We start from the raw sequence: 22163 nt of genomic DNA, 5'->3' as shown, positions 1-22163 counted from the left end.
CACACACACACACACACACACACGCTCAGCCAATCAACAAAATTTAAAAATTCTAAGGAACAGCTCAGTCAGCAGTTATGATACATTTTTGCAAGATATTTTTATAAGGCAAAGAACAATCTTAGGCTCCTCTTCTCAAAGCAGCCAACGGTGCTCTTACTGCAGGGAAACAGGCAGCATGAAGGAACTGGCACGGATACCTGAGGCTGTGCTGGGAGGAAGCTGTGCTTTGCTTCTTTTGAGCTTTTCTGTGTTTTTTACCCACATGCAGGGTTGGATCAGATTTCTGCAGAGCTCTCACTTGACTTAATCCTTGGCTTGGAGTGACTGGGGAATTAAGGCATGGTCAAGAAAAAAAGAAAGAAAAAAGAAAAGGGAAAATAAACAGCTGGAATGTGTGAGCTTGTGCATGCTTCTTTGTATGTGGACACAAACCTTTAAGACTTTTATAATTCATGTCATTTCTTGTAAACAGACTCTATGGTTTGGAGACTAAGCCACTTGCTTCCACAGGGGAAGTAAGCGCCTCTTCCTGTGGTTTCCCAAATTGTGTTGGTCTCTGTACAGAGCACATTTCTTCTTGAGAACACAGGTGCTCTGCACAGGACAAAGCTGTAATCGTGGGCATGCAGGCAGGACCACACAGAGTGGCTGCTAATGCTCAGATTCTTCAGTAGCTACAGAACAGTGGGGCATAGGACATGACAGAGGACTTAGAAGTAAGATAAGCAGAAAGTAATGATGGTGTGAAGGAGCCAGGTTAGGCTCAAGGGGATAATGGTTTTTCGGGGTAGGAGAACCATCTTTAATTGCTTTATAAAGTTCTTTTAATAATTTCATGTGTATTTAAAAATGCTCTGTATTATTTTATTATCTACTTTTGCTAGTCTACTCATGGATAGGTGATAAGACATAAAACCACACGCTTGGAGTTCACCTCCTGTCTAGCACGCAGAAGAGATGGCAGTATGAGGAGAACTGTGAAGATAAGACTGATGCTGGCACAACCAGGAATGCCAAAGATTTCCAGTTAGCCCCGCAAGCCAGGAGGGTTTGGACCGATTGCCCAAAGCTCAGAAAGGATCCAACTGTACTTTCTACCACCACCACTTAATTTCTATGTTTCTGACGTTTTATCATGTCAGTCCACCGTTAGAAAAGTGTATCAACAAACTAGAGCAGAATACCCTACAGGGTTTTGTAGACACTAGAAATTTAGAAATCAAGAAAGCAGAAACTGCTGGGGGACTATTCTTAGCCTACTTTTAAGAGTTTCCCATTTTTTTGCTACTCTCCACCTCACAGCAGTGGAGGAGTCCATGTACCCTTCACTCATTCCCGGGAACTACCCTCTGTGAATGTGCCTTGTAAAGTGGACAACTGCTTGGAATAGATAGCAGGGATGCCACCAGCACAGCCTGCATTCCACAAATCAAGACACAGTTGTGGAGGAACCAATGGACAAAGGAAGACAGGGGTGAGTAGATGCTGAGGAGAAACCTGGAATGGCATCTTGAGTCTTCTCCACCATGACATAGCTTGGTGGTTGCTCTCCACTAGCAGGGGAAACCCCAAACTTCCCCTCTGGTGACTGATGGTTTTATCAAAGCAAGACTAACAACAACTGCCCTTAAAACTTTAGCCAGGAGGAAGATGGCGGCGGTCTCAATGTCAGTGTCGCTGAGACAGGCGATGTTGGGGCGAAGGGCAGTGGCTACAGCTGCCGTTTCCGTCTGTAGAGTTCCATCCAGGTTGTTGAGCACATCCAATTGGAAGCTGGCAGACAACCAGACTCGGGACACACAGCTTATAACAGTTGACGAGAAACTGGATATCACTACTTTAACTGTTGTTCCAGAAGAGCACATCAAAACCAGAAAGGTCAGGATCTTTGTTCCTGCTCGCAATAACATGCAGTTTGGAGTAAACAACACAAAGAAATGGAAGATGGAGTTTGATACCAGAGAGAGATGGGAAAATCCTTTGATGGGTTGGGCATCAACCGCTGATCCCCTCTCCAACATGGTTCTAACCTTCAGTGCCAAAGAAGATGCAATTGCCTTTGCAGAAAAAAACGGATGGAGCTATGATGTGGAAGAGAAGAAGGTTCCGAAACCCAAGTCCAAGTCTTATGGTGCCAACTTTTCTTGGAACAAAAGAACAAGAGTGTCTACAAAATAGGTTGGAGCTGGCTACATCTCTGCTTGACTGTGACTGAAGTGTCAGCTGGGCACTATTTATAGTCCATGGATAATGCACCTCTTAATCTCCTAATAAATGTGACCTTTAAACTACAAAAAAAAAAAAAAAAAAAAACCACTTTAGCCAGGAGATGATCTACACTTATGGTTAAGTCTTTAGTGGGTACACCTATAGAAGAACATGATGAAGTAAGGCATTCAAGGGGTTAGCGTTGTCTTAATATACTTGGCTGGCAGAACAGAACCCCAGAAACTACACATCCAACAAACAGCAGAGTTAACATATCACCATCCCACTAGGAGATGGGTGGGTAAGAAAAGTCATCTTGGAAGATGATCCTGACCATTCAGGTCAGATAGGGCCTCTCTCAAAGGGACATAAATTCCATCTGGTATTTGATTACCCACTGAAGAGCTTCTGATATTGGTGCCTTGGAGTTGGAATTTTCACACGTGAATTTTAAAGGGATACAGACATCACTAAAGTCTAGATAAGTGTTCTGTTTCTATGAGGACAACTGAAGGGAGATAGAATATATCTTGATTTATTTAGGCAATGTAAGCCTATACCACCATTCCTTACTCTGTTTCTTTTCCCCTTTTCATCTATATTTCTATCACATTCCCTAACTATAAGCCTGAGCTATAATTGATTGAGTATTGCAGAGTTTGGTACAATTTCAGAAGTGTGTTTTTATAAAGAGTCTGCTTTGAATGTTGTTGCTGAGTTTAGAAAAGTAATTTGAGGGAAGATTGTTATAAAAATAATATTTCAATCGAAAGGCAGAAATGATACAGATATTGATAAGCCTCCTTACTGCCTACAGTTCAGCCATGAATTCTGCACTTCTTTTGAGCCTGAATTCATTGGCAATAATGTATGGAACTTTCCTGACTTCTTGATACTTAGAGCAAATTTCAGGCAAACTGTGCCGTTTCTCTACTGTTATTTGATTCTCACATGATGGGGGTGTGTATATAATATATGTTATATGTGTATGTTTCTGTAGAAATTCAGTGTTCTGCATTATGCTTTCTAGATTTTTTTCTGCAAATAAATTCACAATAGAAAGCATCACTAAAATAAGTGTCAAATGCTTGTATCATTCCACGTCTTTATGTTGAAATCTCACACCCCAGTGCAAGGGTTTTGATGTACAAGAAGTGTGGCTTGAGGAATAGTGAAGTCACGATTGTGTAGTCTCAGAAATGTTATTAGTGCCTTCCTTGTTTTTGCAGTACAATACCAGGCAATCATTCAGCCCCAGGGTTGAGATTTGTGTCTCTGTAGAAGAGATCTCAGAGACTTCTCACTGTCTTCCTGCTGTGTGAGGACCAAATCCAAAGTAAAGAGTCTGCAAGCCAGCAAGGGATTCAGCAGCACCCAGCCTCACACCACCTCTGCCCTGGCCCTTCCCTGTTACTCATGTAATCTCACAGTCTGCAACATAGCAGCTCACACAAAAGTAATACATTGGTATAATACTTAATTGCAATGATTCACAAAACACTAACATTTCCTCCCACCTGTCAGCCTGCTCCGGATACCTAAGGAAAAGGTTTCTTCTTCTCACTGGCCTATGAAATGGGGCTCTTAAGGGAGTGTGCTTCCTAATAATTTCTGCTCCATGCCCAGTCTGTGCTTCGCTCATCAGGGTCTTTTACTCTAAGAGGCTGTCAGGGATAATATTCCAAGAAAACCTGGGAAGGAGGAGCAGATATGGGCTTCCAGGGGTACCAGGGGTTCTTGGCTTCCACTAAGTACCAGATGAGCAGAGTCAGAAAATAAATAATTTGTTCACAGTCATGTGATGTCTATTGAAGTTACTAAGGGATGATTCCCAGACAAGTGTTAAACATCATACAAATGAAAAGGTGAGTCCCCTATAATACACACACACACACACACACACACACACACACACACACACACACACACATATATATATATATATATATATATCAGTGCTCAAAAATATGCATGGTACATATATGTTTGCATGTGTGTATATTCATATTCAAATTATAAAATGCTATAGATGTTTATGTGTTGTATGGGTTATATACAGAGAATTCCTTTGTTACCTATTATTAAAGGGTGATATGTACATTTTAGAATCTTAGAAAAGTTAATGGGTCAGTTCCTATAACTAATTGACAAAACGTCCAACATCTAGTGTTGAGAGAAAGGGAGAGTGAGAAAGAAACGGTGGGTAAGTGAGCCTGTAAACCCTTCAGTCTGAAGGAGGAAGATGAACCTCACTTCCCAATGGACATAAGGTTCCATATAACTTCGAGGCAAGAATAGGTGAAATTTATTGCTGTTGTCAGGATAATGTAGCACCTTTTGTGCATCTCTAAAAACTTCACTAATGAAGTAGATTGTTGTTTAAGGTTTTTAATGTTTATATATTAAAGCAAACATAACCCAGCTTGGTTGGGGTAACACATTGTTCTCTTCCTCATTGACTGCAGAGACATAGAGATAAATATCTAACACCTGAACTTTACTCTGACTGTTTATTGATTCTGGTTATTAAGAGTGAGAGCCAGCATTCTCTTTTGTCACAGGACACAGAAAGCACCATTTCAGGGGAGGCCACTGAGGGGCTCTCCCATCAGGGAGATACATGGGTCATTTAACCCACATTTTAGGTGGTGAGAGAACAGATAAGTCACAACAGGTGTCACTACTGGACTCTCCCCTGGAGCACACACTACAGGGTTCTTTTCAAGTGGGAGGGTGGACATCACATAAAAAAAAAAAAAAAAAAAACAAGCTTCCAATTCATGTACCTGGTGATGAGTTCCAGAACATGGCACACTCCCATGTCACACAACTGCAGGGTGAAATAGACTTAAATTCAGCAGGCTGTGTTGAAAGACTTGTCACATCAAGAAAAACCTTGTCTTGTAATCAGTAATAAACACACACAGGGCATTTCCTAAGGGAGCTCATGACTGAAAAGCTGTGAAGGATTTAGAAGAGTTTGGTCTTTTAGAAGAAGAATCAGTGGGGTGTGTGTGTGTGTGTGTGTGTGTGTGTGATGTGTCTGCTTGTTCATAGTTCACGCACACATGCTGACTGTGGAGTCCAGATGGTAGCCTGCAGTGTCTCCTACTTAAATGGAGCATCCTGAGTACGTTAGGTTTCCTGGACTTTCTAGCCGGAGTTATAAGTATGTGTTGCCATGCTTTGGTCTTTATGTGAGCTCTGGGTATTGAATCAAGACTTTATGCTTGAATTGCACACACTTTATCAGATGAGCCACCTCCACAGATCTGGTCACTGTGTTGTTATTATAGACCTGGACTCCTTATACACATGCTTTGACAGGAGACACCGAAGGTGTCGGATCTCATAGAGTGATGGGTTCGTTCTTACCATTTCAGACCACAGATTATCAATAGTCTGAGTTTGCTTTTATGCCCAGCTCTGATCCATCAACTTGAGTTCTATTTGGTATCAATATGACTTTAAAATTAACAAAGTTGCCTACATTTAAAACTGGGAAATGACAAGTACCAATATCCAGGTAATCTAATATCCTCTTATTGTCTGAAATATAATAAAATTGGTATTATAAACATCTTATTTAAAACACATACTTCTAGTGGTTAATTTTTCTTATTACACAGTGTCTTAGTCAGGGTTTCTATTCCTGCACAAACATCATGACCAAGAAACAAGTTGGGGAGGAAAGGGTTTATTCAGCTTACATTTCCACATTGCAGTTCATCACCAAAGGAAGTCAGGACTGGAACTCAAGCAGGTCAGGAAGCAGGAGCTGATGCAGAGGCCATGGAGGGATGTTCTTTACGGGCTTGCCTCTCCTGGCTTGCTCAGCCTGCTCTCTTATAGAACCCAAGACTACCAGCCCAGAGATGGCACCACCCACAAGGGGCCTTTCCCCCTTGATCACTAATTGAGAAAATGCCTTACAGTTGGATCTCATGGAGGCATTTCCTCAACTGAAGCTCCTTTTTCTGTGATGACTCCAGTTGTGTCAAGTTGACACAAAACTAGCTAGTACACACAGTAAAATATTTTAAAGGCATTTATAAAGTTTATTTACAGTAGAGTTATTTATTAATTCTCAAGTAAAACTAATATGTATAGCTTTAGCCACTTCTTTAAAAAGGAGCACAGGGTCCCCAATGAAAAAGCTAGAGAAAGTAAGCAAGGAGCTGAAGGGGTCTGCAGCCCTACAGGAGGAACAACAATATGATCTAACCAGTACCCCTAGAGCTCCCTGAGACTAAACCACCAATCAAAGAAAACACATGGTAGGACTCATGTCTCTATCTGCATATGTAGCAGAGGATGGCCTAGTTGGGCATCAATGGGAGGAGAAATCCTTGGTCCTGTGAAGGTTCTATGCCCCAGCATGGGGGAATACCAGGGCCAGGAAGTGGGAGTGGGTGGGTTGGGGAGCAGGGGGAGGCAAGAAGGGAATAGGGGATTTTCGGAGAGGAAACTAGGAAAAGGGATAGCATTTGAAATGTAAATAATGAAAACATCTAATAAAAAAGTATACACACATATGTGTGTGTACGTATGTATATATGTATATGTATACATATATGTATATGTTTGAAGATGTTATAGTTAACTCTGCTAAATAAGCCATCATGGACCATAAGGAAAACTAACCTATAGTATAATCAATCTGATGATGATTTCCCAGAACATATGGATGGCAGGTTGGCCCAAAACTTTTATCATTATTATTTGTTGTCAATGTGCTTATGTAATTTCTGCAGTTCTTTCTTTTTCTTCTTTAAGTTTCCCTTGTTAAATTTTTTAATTGAAAATAAACTTTTTCAAAAGTTTTTTTTTATTGTTGTTCATGGTTTCTCCTTACTTTCTGCCTACCTCTCTTCCCAACACATGCAACTTCACACACTTTTCCCTTGTTGTCTTAATTTAGATAAAGACACTGTAAGGTGACCTCTATTGTGTCTATTTGTGTCTATGTTCCTTTTTGTTTAATGCTGGGGAAACAGCTGAAGCCAGGCCAATGCTCTGCTGGGCGAAGTCTACACCACATCATTCTCAGAGCTGTGATACCTGCCATTCTGGACAGGTGCGTTGGCCTAATTTCTCGACTAAACCGATGGTGTGTCAAACAGCCAAAAAGAGCCTTCATTGTAGGCACTGTGTTAAATATAATGGATTATTGTGTTAACGGCTCATATATCTTGTGAAAATTAATAGCAAGTGGGATACATTTTGTGAATAGAATTTATCATTGCATCTTTCTTATTCACGAATATATTTTGAGAGAGACTTATTAGACAGACTTATCTGAAGTTTTCTCAAAGTCAGGATGAGGGAGTTATGTGTTAGGCTGTGTAGGAAAGCAGTTAGCAGCCTAGAGTCTCATCACTTTGTCAATCCAAATCCAATTTAGTAATTCCCCGAGGCCCTAGTCCACCTACAGTTAATCATCATCTGATCTGGTGTCATGATTTGGCATTCTAAAAAATAAAATAAAATAAAAATTCAGCAGGAGTTTCTGTAGGGTTGATCAATTTAGTCTGTCACGATACATGTTGAAATAACTATCTAAAACACATGAAAGCACTAACAAAGATGAGTTTCAAGCTCTGAACTGGGAACTCCTTACAGATGGCAGGATGTATTTGCATTTTCCAACAGCTCACAGGGTGAAGGCGACACATGCTCTGGTGACTTGTCCATCACAGGTGATTCTCACTTGATATAGGACAGAGCAGCACTGGAAGATAGTGACATTTCATAGCCATGCTTTGGGGAGATACTTTCACAATGAACTCTGAGTATCAGCCATTTCCTTTTATATTTGAATATCGATCATTTCTGGGTTTCAATAGACTTGATTTTAGTCCCACTGCAAGTTATTCATTCAAGTTTAAAGCTCTCATAAGCCATCAAAGCATTGCTGACCTCCCCAACCCCAGTTCCTTGTTCTTAATGACAGCTACTGAAAATGCCCATTAGGCTTGTGACACACAGAAAATTTCAACAAAGGTGAAAAAGGAGCCTTTGAGATTCTGAGAGATTCTAACTGCTCCTGGGGAAGAAGTTGGTAAACATTCAAGATTTGGTGCTCTGCTTGGATCCAGACCCATGTAGTCTCTGCAGTGTGTAATGTAAGAAATGGCTTGGAATACACAGGTCCTAAGAATTCTGAACAGGGGGCATAGTCATCCACAATCCTCCCTTGCACATTAAGTCTCTCTCGTGATTGAGACGAGCAAATCCTACAGAGATTTCTATTGGCAGGTGTTCTAAATTGCTGCCAATCATATACATTGATTTTTCCAATACAGAGCATGTGTGTTTGAGGTCTGATGACTTTACATAACAGGCTTTTGGGAGGATGGCTGCTGAAATATATCTGTGTGTTCAAGCTTGTTTTGTAAATGCTAAGCACATTAAGCTTCCTCAGTGTTGAAGTTATTGCCATGGAAACACTGCCAGTTAATAACTGTGCCTGGCTTCATGTATTGCTGTGCTAGACACTAGTAAATGAATAGAAATGGTACCTTAGCCCTTGGTGTGTTACATCCTCAGAGGGGCCCTGGAGGAAAAGCTGGTAAGCACCCGATAAAGGGTGACCATGTTGCTGATTATTATCTTAAAACAGTTTTCTATGCTGAGAAGCCTGGCAGAGAAGCATTTGAGGAAGCTTGAGATGGAAAAGCTCAGAGGCCATGTTCTGACAGGAGAAAATAAATTCTGGACAATTCTCAAGCCCTGAGGTTTCACTCTCCTATGCCTCTGATTGGGGGACACTTGAAGTGTCACTTCCATTATGGATTCACATCACCTACATAGAGAGAGCAGCTGACATCTTGGGCTTCAAACTCTGTCTCTGAAAGAATGACCTTTCATGCTGAATCCATAGACGGGCTTCACAAGGTGGAGTGACTCCATCTGTAGTTTCACTTTTCAGAAAGAATGAGCTGACCATGCTTGTAGTGCATGGTGCTCTAGGCTGATCTGCTCTACATATTCAGATTAGATGCCAGGGTTTCTTCACATACATGCTTAGCTCATGTTTAATTTTTACGGCTGTGCCAGTCTACCACCATCTCCTAAATCTGGTAGATCAGACAAGAAGACTTCCTGGACTTTTGAAAGAGATATCCAAAATGGAGAACACAGGCTGAGCACGCTCTTCTGAGATCCGGCTTCCTGGAGAGACTGGCTATGTGACTCTGCTGTTTTTGAACCTTCTGTGTCTCCTTCCCTGTAGGTGTGAAGGCTAGACTCTAGCTCTCACATAGAACTGCCACATTAGTCTGCATTTTCACACAGGCTCCAGTGCACCTGAACAAACATTAGGAATTAGGAAAACAACCACCACTGCTGTCATTTCTTCTCCCCACAGGTGGTCAGGAGCCGTTCTTTCCTGGCTCCCTGATATTGCTAAATGTTTTGTTGCTACTGACTTTATTGGAAATGTCAAGTATAAAAAGTAAATGTTTTTTATCCTTGAGCAGAGTTTTTGCTATCCTAGGATTTTTGTTATTCCAGATGAATTTGCAGATTGCCCTTTCTAATTCATTGAAGAATTGAGTTGGAATTTTGATGGGGATTGCATTGAATCTGTAGATTGCTTTTGGCAAGATAGCCATTTTTACTATATTGATCCTGCCAATCCATGAGCATGGGAGATCTTTCCATCTTCTGAGATCTTTTTTAATTTCTTTCTTCAGAGACTTGAAGTTCTTATCATACAGATCTTTCACTTCCTTAGTTAGAGTCACGCCAAGGTATTTTATATTATTTGTGACTATTGAGAAGGGTGTTGTTTCCCTAATTTCTTTCTCAGCCTGTTTATCCTTTGTGTACAGAAANGCCATTGACTTGTTTGAGTTAATTTTATATCCAGCTACTGGATCACAGGGCCCCCAATGGAGGAGCTAGAGAAAGTAACCAAGGAGCTAAAGGGATCTGCAACCCTATAGGTGGAACAACAATATGAACTAACCAGTACTCCCCAGAGATCATGTCTCTAGCTGCATATGTAGCAGAAGATGGCCTTGCCGGTCGTCAGTGGAAAGAGAGGCCCAATGGTCATGAAAACTTTATATGCCTCAGTACAGGGGAATGCCAGAGCCAAGAAGTGGGAGTGGTTGGGTGGGGGAGTGGGTGGGGGAGCGTGTGGAGGACTTTTGGGATAGCATTGGAAATGTAAATGAAATAAATACCTAATTTAAAAAGGGGGGGGCTTTCATTAAAAATGAGTAAGATGGAAGGAGGCATTAGTAATTAAAATGACTTAGCACCAATAACTTTTAAAAAAATAAAAATAAAAAGTAAATGTTGTTTTCCAGGTCCCAAAAACAAAGAGAAGTCTCTGGCTGCTGCCCGACCCTGGGTCCTCTGGATTCTGCATCCCCCTAATAGAAACATCAGCTTGGTGCGTGGTCACCTAGGAAATCTGTGCTACTACTTTGGCATTTGAAACTAATGCAATAGGCTCATTCTACTGCTACTGCATCTGCCATTGCTGAGAGAAACAGTCTTGTGTCTTTGAGCCAGGAGTCTTGTGTTTTCTAAAGTATCTATGGGTGGTGTCAAGCAGATGTCACTATTTGAGAAGGGAAACACTTCAAACAATTCAAATAGTGACATCAAGTTCTGTGGTCTTCTGAAAGCACAGGAATAAAATAAAAAACAAAGTGTTAGGAGAATTGAGATCTTATCCAAGTTCTGCATTGAAGAGTTATGACAATAATGGTATTAAGTCTTCTCCCTGGGGTGATTTCTTCACATCTAGCATGAGGGGAGGAGCTAGAGGGTGAACTCAATGATGAAAATTGATACACAGTATCTAATGGGCAGCATTTTATATACAGTATATAATGGGCAGCATTCTATACATAGTATCTTATGGGCAGTACTTTATATACAATATCTAATGGGCAGCATTCTATACTTAGCATCTAGTGGGCAGGCATTTCATATACAGTATCTAATAGGCAGCATTCTTGTCTTACAAATTCTTTGTTATATTTTTTCCTGGAAGAGTCAGCACATTTTGTAAATAATTGCAAAAATAAGTTTTATATTTTACTCAGTTTTTGAGACTTGGAAATCTCATATTGAACTTTAATTATTTATTTTCCTTACTATGCTCCTATTTTATATTAAAGCATATGCATATGTTCTTTGTATGTGTGATGCCTTATTCAGTGAGGATAATTTATCTCTGGATTAAAAATTCAGAACTAATTTTGGTTATCTCTAGGGTTAGTTCAATTTTGATAATTGTTAGATCGTGGTATTTGGAGAATTATATAATACAGGCATGTTTGGAAGATAAACTATGTCCACTATTTAACACATACTCTTTATCAGATTAAGCCTATGAGTGATAATTTTAAAGAAGAAAGAACAGAATTTAAAAGGCTGATATGTTGCCTGAGCTTCACCACCTTATGTGTCATGAGTGAAGATCTGGCTGCACTTCAGAGATGTTTTCTGGTAAGCAAAAAGCCACTGGCCTATGGTCTACACTGATGAGGAGTGTTGTAATTTTTATCCTGCAACAACCAAAAAGCCAGTTATTTTGTCTCCATTGAAATAAAAAGAAGTATTCACAGCACATATACCTGAACAGAAAATAACACCAATATATTTTTAGTACAAGCCTGTGATCTTTGAGGGCACAGAGAAGACCAAAGTGACCCCTCCCCACCTCCTTTATCCATGGTTTGGTTTTTGATATCTCAGTCTGCTAGACACTCATGGTCTGAAAAGCAATTTCTAGGATGGAAAAATACTGGAAGAAATAACTCACTCATTTTAAACTGTATATGATTGCTATATAGTCACTTTAAACTGTATATAATCCTAGAGGATTATTTACATATGTTCTCTCTTTCCATGTTCTCAGATGAGTGTTAACCTCAAGTCCCAACCCATCAGTCACATAGGTGCTCTTGGTCCCCAGATCTCAAGCATGTTTTTTCTAGTGGCCCCTGGTGTAAATCATGATGATCCTAAAGCATAGTAGAAGTGATGGAAGAAGGCACCAGACACTTCCATGCAGCTAAGGGAGTCCATGCTATCTAAGAACCAGAGACAAATCAATGTTAATGGTGATACATGGACTTTAAGAAGTATTTGCAAGAGGAAGGAAAGAGACATTCATTCTTCCCTCTTTAGCAAGAAGCACAGAGACAGCACTCAGATTGTTATGGCCATAGTCAACCTTGGTGTGACCTTGGGAAGGGATCCTTGCTAGTGGAACATAACTACAGGCAGGGGCAGTGCTGAACATGTACTGCGATGTTTTTCAGGAATTCTGTTATCAAATGTAGACTTTCATGTCTGAGGGACACAGAACTGTCTTCTTAGGTCATTATTAATTTTGCATTTTGAAGCTTGTGACTCTTCCTAATCCCAAGAAATACTGGTGTTTTTGAAAAGTGGCCTAAAATATTCTTCACCCAATTTTAGATTTTTTTGTCAGTTCTTTCCTAGTCTCACAGGATTTTAGTATTAATGAATAAAAATGATGAATTAGGTCTTGGAAAATCCCTGTCCTTGAAGCAAAGGGTCTGAAAGTACTTTGCTTTAATAGAATTTAGTGGTAAAATAGAATATCCATAATAATTTGCCTTTATTCCTAGACCTTTGGTTTAGACATTGAGAGTCTAAAAGTCATTTTAAAGAAGACAAATGTTAGAATTTAAAAGCTGTACAGGATCACCCATGAAGAAGCCTATGGAATGGGCACAACCTTCTGAGAGCAGATAACTGTGTTAGGACATAGTACTTAATCTAGCCCCTGTGAAGTGTTGTTCATTAGCATGTTAGGGATACCTGTGGTATGAGAAGGGGTGTAACCAGCACATGCAATGCTGGGCACAAAGAACTGCCATCAACATGGGGAACATTAATTCTTCAGTGCACTCTTACAACATACTTGCATACCCATGTATGTGATGTGATTTTCTTCTGTGTACTAATCAGTCCATTTTGGGCTTACATGGTCTAAGCTTGTTACTCTATTGCATGCTCATGTATAAATAATACCAACAACAGCAATATAATGACATTAAAAAGAAAACGAAGCTTGTCTTGCATTGAATTTAGCTATTGTTAAGTTGCAAGGGCTGCAGTGCTGACTCAGTGCTTACTTGGTGCTCTTTTGTTTCCTATTTGGATGTACACTCTCTGAACTTCCGAAGCCATGGTTCTCTGAGTCCAGGCCATGCCATAATTCTCCCTGTGTTGCCTCATCAGCTAATGGAGCTGGGATGACAAGTCTGGATGGACACCAGTCTACTCAGCAGAGTTTTCTACTTTTCCCACCTCTGAGTGTCCACACAGGCATTTGCATTATAGTTACTAACAAAGCAAAGCAAAAGAAACAACAACAAGCACCTTTTTCCTAGCTTCAAAGCCTCTCTTGGTCTCTGTCTGGTGGCAGTGCACCCTATGCCAGAGAGTTTCTTAGCTACAAGAAACTGTAACCAAATGATAAATTATCCTTATGGGCTATTTTCTGAGAGATAAATAACATTTATTAATCAGCTACATTCTTGTCATTACTAATCAGAGTATTCTTTCATCATAAGATTACGTGTTATAAATCTACATATTGAAGTTCTCTCTTGATTTGTTCATAATCAAAAGTATTTAATTTTATTATGTCTCTCTGACACAAAGAGTTTGGTGCTAACGTGTCTTTGGAAGGTGTCTCACAACATCCTGTATAGTCCAAAAGCAAGAAAGACTGCCTTCAACTTCAATTTAAAGTATGAATTAATGAGTAGATTAATAGTAGACTACAAAAAGTTGAAGAAGCATACATTAGTGAAAGGTTACATAGCTCATTAAGTAATGTAGCATTAATTAAATCACTCTTTGATCAGCATAAGAGTAATATAATTAATTTCACAAAATAGTAAAATGACTGGGCTACTTTAAGAAGAGACCAATGCAGGCTCACACACCTCTAGACCACTGCAAAGCAGATGTGAGGGGAATGGCTGAAGTGGGAGAGAAATGCAGACAGGGATACATTGCCTGGGAGTGTCACAGCAGGAAATATCTTAGGAACTAAAGTATTAGAATATTCTAGCAATTATATTTTGCTCTATGGCCACTCACAGTTTGAAAGCTCTTGATAGTGTATGAATAGATGTTTGAGATGTGAACATTTTTATGATGTTGTTAAAAGTATCATTGCCTCCTAAGGTCATTCACTGCCATCCTTCCTCCTGGGGCTGTGGCTAGTGTACATTTGGTGAGAACCCTGCTGTGCTCTAGCCTCATGGGGTTTCTGTCATTTAGTCCTATAGCTGAAACTCACAATGATACTGGAAAGTGGAAGGCTATTTCTGAACAGGACCCTGAAAGCACAGGAAAGAAAGGAAAAAATAGAGAGATGGGGCTTTGTCAAACTAGGATTGTCTGTAAGCAAAGAAAACAACAAACAGAAGAGACAACTCACAAATGACTGTTTGCAACCTGTATTTGTAACAAAAGGTTAGTAGCTAGAATATATAAGAAACTTGATACATTTGTAACGAAAGGTTAGTATCTAGAATGGAAAAGGAACTGGAGACAAGAAAACAGATCGAAGAGAAAACCCAAAGAGTAGGAGAAAATGTATAACCCAGTGTATAAAGAGCTCTCAAAACTTGGCAAGCAGAAAGAAAAAGAAATGGTGATATATAATATGTTGAAAAGAAGATATCTAAATGGCCAACAGTAACACTGGGAAATATACAACATCACTAACCACCAGGAAAATGAAAATCAAAACATATACAAGTCCCTTCCATAAGAACAGATATTATAAAAGTGAGGATGGTACATCCAGGGGAGGATGTACAAAGGAGCCCTCACACACAGTAGGAATATAACTTAGTAGGATTACTATGAAAAGACTGGCAGTAATTTTGTAGCAACTTCTTTGGAAATATGTAAGGCCATAGATTTCATACCTAGAAACGTGGACATGGGGGGGAAGAGAGAGGAATGGAGGAAGAGAGAGAGAGAGAACCAGACAAAAAGAAGCAGGCATGGGATGCAACAGTCTTACCATCACTAAGTGGACAAAAGGTACACTTACTGACAGCTGTTTTTTCTTATCCCTTCCAGCAAAGAAATGAGTAAAAATGTCCAGTAACTGATAAATGTGTTTCATACATGCAACATAATACTATTCCACCATATAAAAGGCAGAATCTGTGATCTGTGTCCACGTGCAGGTAGGTCATTAAGACCTACATAGAGACCTGCAGGGGATCTAAGTTACAGTACACTATCAGACAATGCCTATTACAGAACACTAGGCCAAAGCAGCTTCAACTTTCCATTATGGTGACAATGTGTGACTGGGGAGACAAATAATGCTTACTCAACTGAACCATCATACATTTATCAAAATATTTCACGGTATCCTATAAGCACACATATTTATCAGCTCCAGATATTAAAAGTTCAAGTTTGCAAAAGAAAGAAGTAGGTAGAAGCAGCTTGAAGCCTGGTGTAGGGTGAAGGCCAGTGACAGTGCCAATCATGAGGAAGGAAAATTCTTCATATTACATGAATACATTAACAACTGGACAACATGTAGTAGCACCACCACATGGAGGCAGCCCCAGTTTACAGCATTAGGGCTGCCACGGGGATCAGAGATGCTAAGTTACATTATCAAAAGCTCAGAATAGAGCCAAGGAGGTAATGGGTTCCATGAGGTGAAAGACTGAAGTAATGTGAGGAGGGGAAAGGCTACTTGTGTATAAATCCCTACTATGTGACAGAAATTTCCTATAGCTCTTTACGGCATTTTTCCAATTTCATGTGGTCTTTAACGAAGCCCATCTTACAGATGGGAAGTCAAAAATAAGAAAGTATACACACCTTGCCAGAGTAATACAGTTTGTATAGTGGAACCTTTGTGTTTGTGTGTGTGTTTGTGTGTGTGTGTGTTGTGGGGTGGGGTACGTGTGTGTGCATTATGCACATCTACAGGTTCATGTGTGAAGGCCATTGTAAGATGTCCTATCACTCTGCTTTCATTCCAATGAGACACAGTCTTTCCCTGAATCTGGACCAGGGCTGCAACCCATCAAGTTGGAAAAATCTTTCTGTCTCTGTACCCCTGCAGGGCTGGGGTTATAGGCACATGGCTTTTTACATAGCTATCAGGTATCTGAGTTCAGGTCCTCACATTGTGTGCCAACCCACCATTGCATCTCAGCATGCCTCTGATTTCCATTATAGTCACTGAAGTAGACAGTGGTAAGCAGAAACCTACCTTATACATCATACCCAATTTAAGAATTCAAAATAATTCCTTTCCCCCCAACAGTCATAGAGAGAATGGTAGCAAGATGACCCCATGGATAAAGATGTTGTTACCAACCTTGAGGGCCTGAGATTTGAATGGTGTAAGGAGAGTATCACTCTTGCAGATTATCCTCTGAACTCCACATTCATACTATGCCATGCATGCCCTTTACACCCTTACACACACTAACTAACTAACTAACTAACTAACTAACTAACTAACTAATGTAAGTGTAGCAGAAATTTCCCCAATTAGTTTAAATATTAATACAACAAGAAGCCTGTGATTGAGCAGTGGAAATGAAAGGAAGGCTGAGAATTTTAAAGACAAGGAGAGAGAGACAGAGAGAGGAGAAGAAGGGTAGGAGAGGAAGAAATAAGATAGAACTTATAGGAGAGGAAGAGGAGACAGAACCACACAGTCCTGGGAACCATAAGTATTGGGGATTTCTTAGATAGATGATTTATACATCTTGCCCCATCTTGCTGTGTAGCTTGTGTTTATTTCAACTGAGTTTTGAGTTCATTGTGTGGACATTTTGTGGGTTGAAAATTTACTAATATAAATCTGACTGATAATTACAAGCCTCTAAAAATTTGATTTTATCAGGTTACTGGGATTTGTGACCTCTAACCACAGGGGGTTGGATGGCTGGAAATGTGAGCAGGATCCACAGGAAGAGAACGAATGAACAGAGAGATGGGCAGTTATTGCATTGGGGTAGCCATGGAGGCAGCAAGGTCGCTGGAGCCAGATAGTGTATTTTTAATATTTCCTGCATCAAGTAGGTAAATAGTAAGTAAGTAAGTAAGTAAGTAAGTAAGTAACTTTAAGAACTGTGCTGAGTCTGTAGCTATCACCTTGGGAAGTACTAGGCATGTTGTTTAAAACCATCCTTTCAGTCAGTGAGGAGTGTATACATAATCATTCTGATTTGCTACTTTGCACAAAATTGCCAGCCCACTATTGTGTTAAGACTCCTCTCATAGTCGAATTAGTGTTTCACATGTTACACTGTGGTTATACTAAGATCCTGATCTGTTTGCATATATGTGCCTCTGGGGCCAGTGTCTTGGGGAAATCATTGCCTAAGTGGCTTTTTCAACAGAGAATTGTGTATCTTATTACAATTTTGAATGTTGATATACACATTATTTTCACTAAATATTTCCAAACAGAACCCTGGATAGATAAAATGTTATTTCAGAAGGCTGAATCAAAATATGGAGACATTTTGGCAAGTTATACAACCACTGAATCTATCTCCCAATTTCAAGTATACACAGTAACTATGTAAAGATGGTTTACATGAAAATGTAATGAGTTTGAGGAGACTAGTCACATGCAACTACACACAAAAAAAGGACACAGCCATGATACATTAAAATGCATAATATCAGCTTGTTTTGCTTTCTAAGAGTATAAGTGACTGTTCATTGTCATAATCTTATCAAACATTTTGGAAAGGAAGTGAGTGGAGTGTTGTCATGGTATACAATTCTTCAGAGACTCATGGAAGATTAGCTTGCTTCTATCATAGTAAAAACAATTGTATTCTGCTTCTTGACTGTCAGTCTACAGTGTTCTTTATCATCTCCACTTGGGTAATAGTCACACTGTCTTATTTTCCCAGAAATCTTTTCCTCCTACATTTTGGCACACACTCAGAAGAACTTGAAGTCATCTTCTCAAAGTCAGAAAAGATTCTTAGGGGAAGAAAAGTTTTATACAATCAAAACAAACTTTAAAAACTATGGCAAACAAAATACCCTTTGGGCAATCAATTTCATGACTAAGAGAATATTTTTGAAAGTAAGTCCAATTTCCCCCCATGAACTTATGAGAAAGCCTTCTAACACATTTGAAATAAAACCTAGTCACTACTCAAATTGGCCATTTGCACTCCAGGGCTTACCCTGTGAAAATGCACGGATTGCTTGGGTAATTCAATTGCATGTGGGGATCAATGCAGGTGTGAAGCTCCTTGGTCAAAGGTTGGCCCTTAGGCTGTAACTTAAATCAATTTGGGGTAAGTCAAGTTTAATTACATTTTCAGTGATGAAGCTTTCAAAAGCAATTTTGAGCTTGCCTATTCTGAGGCTGTTTGGTTCTGCCCCAAATCTATACTGCTGGTTACAGAGGCAGCTGCCTAACAGCCTGTCTTCTTTGGAGTTGATTGAATCTTGCAGTTGAGGGAAAATGAGAAAAAGCCAAACAATGGGAAAGATCCAAAAAAAGTACCAAAATGAAAAAACAAAGAAACAGAAACAAAATAGATGGAGATTTTATTAAAGGTATCAGAATATCACCCATTTTTGTTTGTTTGTTTGTTTGTTTAGTAATTTTAAACAATAAAAAATAGAGAAAGGAAAGAGTGGAGGGATCTTTCAAGGAAGAGAAAGTCTTGGGGAAGTCTCCTGAGGGTAACGCACACTGAAGTGCATTGATTAAGGCAAAATGATCCTGTTTCTTCAGGTGTAGCTGGCAGATGTTCTGCTTAACAATGTCTGAGAGGAGAACCAGCATATGCCCTGCTGACTAGAGCAGAGTAAACCCCATTCAATTTTTTTTCCCAGATAAGTGAAGTATATAAACTGTTGTTCATGTCTCCTAAAAATTTGGGCAAGCCAAATTTATGTTGACTCACATAACAGCAGTGAATGTGAGCACAGATTAAGATGAATCTGGTTTCTTTTTGTTTGTTTTGTTTGTGTGTGTGTGTGCTCACATGTGTCATGTGTGTGTAGATGCCTGAAGAGGAGGCAGAAGAGGTCAGTGGACCCTCTGGAGCTGGAGCTGCAAGGTTGCTGTGAGCTGTATGTTGATGCTGGGAACAAAAGTCCTCTCTAGAACTGGCAACAATCTTGACAATAGTTGAGTGTCTCTTCACCCCATGACAGCAGCTTCTGTACATTGCACAACACACATCCATCCATATGCTGCAATACTCCTACAGGATCATGAGTCTTAGAGAAAACACAAATGTCACCGCAGTTGTAGCTGCTGGTTCCTGGAGCACAGACCACATTCATGCCAGTTCCTGAGAAATTTGCTGTTAGTTCTTCTTTTAAAAGTTTTAGAAAACTGTAATTCCTTCGAAGTGTCTGACAGCAACCTGCTTGGCTCTGGCAGGAAGCTCATCTGCCTCACTAATTAGGCAGTTCCACATGTGTGCTAATTGGATTGGGTCTTTAACAAAATCAAAGGAAGGAAGAGTATGAAGTGATATAAATCCATGTCTCTGAGCATGGAACTTGGTTGCTTGTCTTAAAACTGTTGAACATAGAAGCTTACTTTTTCTTTTTTCTTTCATAGGTAAAATTGGAAAAAATCCAAGCTATATAAATGCTGGCCATAGCAAAGATAAAATAACATTTATTGTTTGATGTATTATATCTCACTAAAGTACACATGGGAAGATAGCTAATTTGTGTGTCTAGAAAAATCCCAGTTGCACACTTTTGGATATGGAAGCTCCACCTAGGCTGGATAGACTCTCTGAGGAGCAGGGTTCTCCAACTATCACCCTAGCCCCTCTAGGTACCACAACTGAGTTCTCAGTGCTTTGGAGAAAGTATGTCCTGTGGATGAATCATCCCTGCCATACTTCCCCCTTCTTTACTTGGAAACTACAATGGTCTAAAGGAAAAAAAAATGTAATCAATTTCACTTCACTCTACCTTTTTGAGGAATGTATAATAATTATGCCTTATACTAAGTAAAGAGGGAGTTTGGTTACAGCTGCACAATGCTTTTGTTTACTTATATGGCTGGGTCTCTTAATAAGGGGGTTACATTTCCATTTCTCAGAGAAAGAAATGAAAGCACAGAGGCCCTGATGGACAAGCTTGTGTGCTGCCTGCTGCTATAGTCATTTGATCATGTTTCAGATATGGTCACAGCTGCAGGGAACATGGTGCATAGTAGATGGGGGAACTCAAAGATCTCTCAGAAATAACAACGACAAGAAGAATATGGCAGCATGCTCCAGAAGGAGACATGGAAATGCTTGGCCATGCTAAGGGTCTGGTCATCCATTGACTGTGAACCCATATGCTATCATGGTTTTATTTTGTATAAAGACTCACAGTTCCAGTCCTCATGCCCACAGGGCTGCATTTGGGTCTCATTTATTGAAGGATTAGGGCTGTGTAAGACAACATAGAAGATCAGAAGATCTTTTTATAAGATGCAGACCAGAAGAAAGGAAACTCTCAACATGAAGAAAACTTGCCAGGGAATGGAACTTTCTGGAAAGGAGAAGGTAGTGAAGCTAACACTGAAGCTGCTCTAGTAATCCTGAAACTCACTACGGAATCTAGCACATTCAAATGTAAAATGTTTTCAACCGATAAAAATAATTTTGAGCTCACTGATAAAAGTAGGAGAGAAAATGTTAGTAGAAATATATCTTTAAAATAAGCAACACATTCTACTCTTTCTCCAAGACGTACAGTGTTCTTAGTACCTTAGAGCACAACAACTGATGGACGTGTAGATTCCTCTAGTCTTCTCATTGTATGGGTAAGGAGACTGGGACCACCGAAGCATAAAAATATCTTCAATTTAGAGCAGAATCTCAATGATCTCAATAATGGACCTCTGAAGTCTGGTATGTGGTATGGGTAAGTTTTAATTGTTTATGGTCTTTAATTTCCAAAAGCTTGTGGCCTTTCAAGGCTCATCAATGACAGTGGCAAGTGTCAAAGTTCCTTCTCCCTCCTTCTCCTGACCCTTGGTCATCTCTGGGCAGCTTGTGCTCTTTAGAACAGATTGAAATGCACTTGTCAAACTGCCTCTTAACCTGGGAGAAAGACAACTGTAGGGTAATTAATCTCCTACAGCCTCTCTCATCAACCTTCCCACTCCCTCCTCTCATTACAAGTGAATGCTTATGTGCATGGCTGATTTAATTAATATTTCTAATAAGGATGGTATCATAATGATATTCATTGGTGCATTGAAAAATGAAGCAAAGAACCAGCTTGTTTGCTTGGATACCCAGCGAAACAAAGTTACAGCCATTCACTTATGCAGAGTCTATTTGTGTTTTTCCTTCCACATTTGTATAATTTATAACAGAAGATAGAAAAGGAGCTGGATATTTCATGTGATAGGCAGTGTGTGGGCTATAATGCATATTCCATTTATTTTTATTATTTATTTTTGTGCATGTATATGCTGTGTGTGAGTATCCACACTCGCGCACATGCACACAAGAGTACATATGCAGGTATGTATTTGTTTGTGGAGGTCAAAGGTTGACTTTAGGTGTCTTCCATGTTTACCCATCAAACTTTTAACCAATTGAGCCATCTCTCGGCCCTGTTCTATTTAACTTTAGAATCTGCCATAAAAAATAAAACCAAACTTCTTTCCTATTTTATAAGTGAGATGTCTAAGCCTCAAAGATTGAGAGAACGGTCCAAAATCCTCCAGTTCAAATCTGCTTAACTCAAAGCTTTAGATGTTCAACTTGGAGAGTGGGCAGGCGTTGGGTGCTCAGGTGGGAGCTCAGGCTCATTTCCTTCAACCTTCAGAGCAAGACTTTGTTCTAGAGCAGATTTTTTCGAATCAAATCTTTTGAAACTTCTGGCATTTTAGCAGGCTTCACTGTTAAAGGGCTGTATGAGAGAGAGAAAGAGAGAGAGAG

At 39.7% G+C, this 22163-nt stretch overlaps 1 protein-coding gene and 1 pseudogene across 3 annotated transcripts in view; one reads left to right on the top strand and one right to left on the bottom strand.

Moving 5' to 3' along the window:
• Negr1 (neuronal growth regulator 1) overlaps positions 1-22163 on the bottom strand; it is a 758422-nt gene that overhangs the window by 121960 nt on the left and 614299 nt on the right. Inside the window, exon 7 of one of the 2 annotated variants that reach the window (XM_021157845.1) lies at positions 19824-20760. The exons of the other annotated variant lie outside the window; for it this stretch is intronic. Within the exon in view, the coding sequence (XP_021013504.1) occupies positions 20693-20760 (68 nt within the window). The 3' untranslated portion in view covers positions 19824-20692. Of the gene's footprint in view, positions 1-19823; positions 20761-22163 lie in introns of those variants that run through there. 2 annotated transcript variants of the gene reach the window in all.
• LOC110290933 lies at positions 1650-2316 on the top strand (annotated as a pseudogene). The gene has a single exon (XR_002377515.2). The product of XR_002377515.2 is annotated as an NADH dehydrogenase [ubiquinone] iron-sulfur protein 4, mitochondrial pseudogene (transcript).

The sequence above is a fragment of the Mus caroli genome, chromosome 3, assembly GCF_900094665.2.
Source record: "Mus caroli chromosome 3, CAROLI_EIJ_v1.1, whole genome shotgun sequence".
NCBI classification, from domain to species: domain Eukaryota; kingdom Metazoa; phylum Chordata; class Mammalia; order Rodentia; family Muridae; genus Mus; species Mus caroli.
Note: the sequence above shows the minus strand (reverse complement) of the source record. Positions and strands in the feature narration are given on the sequence as shown.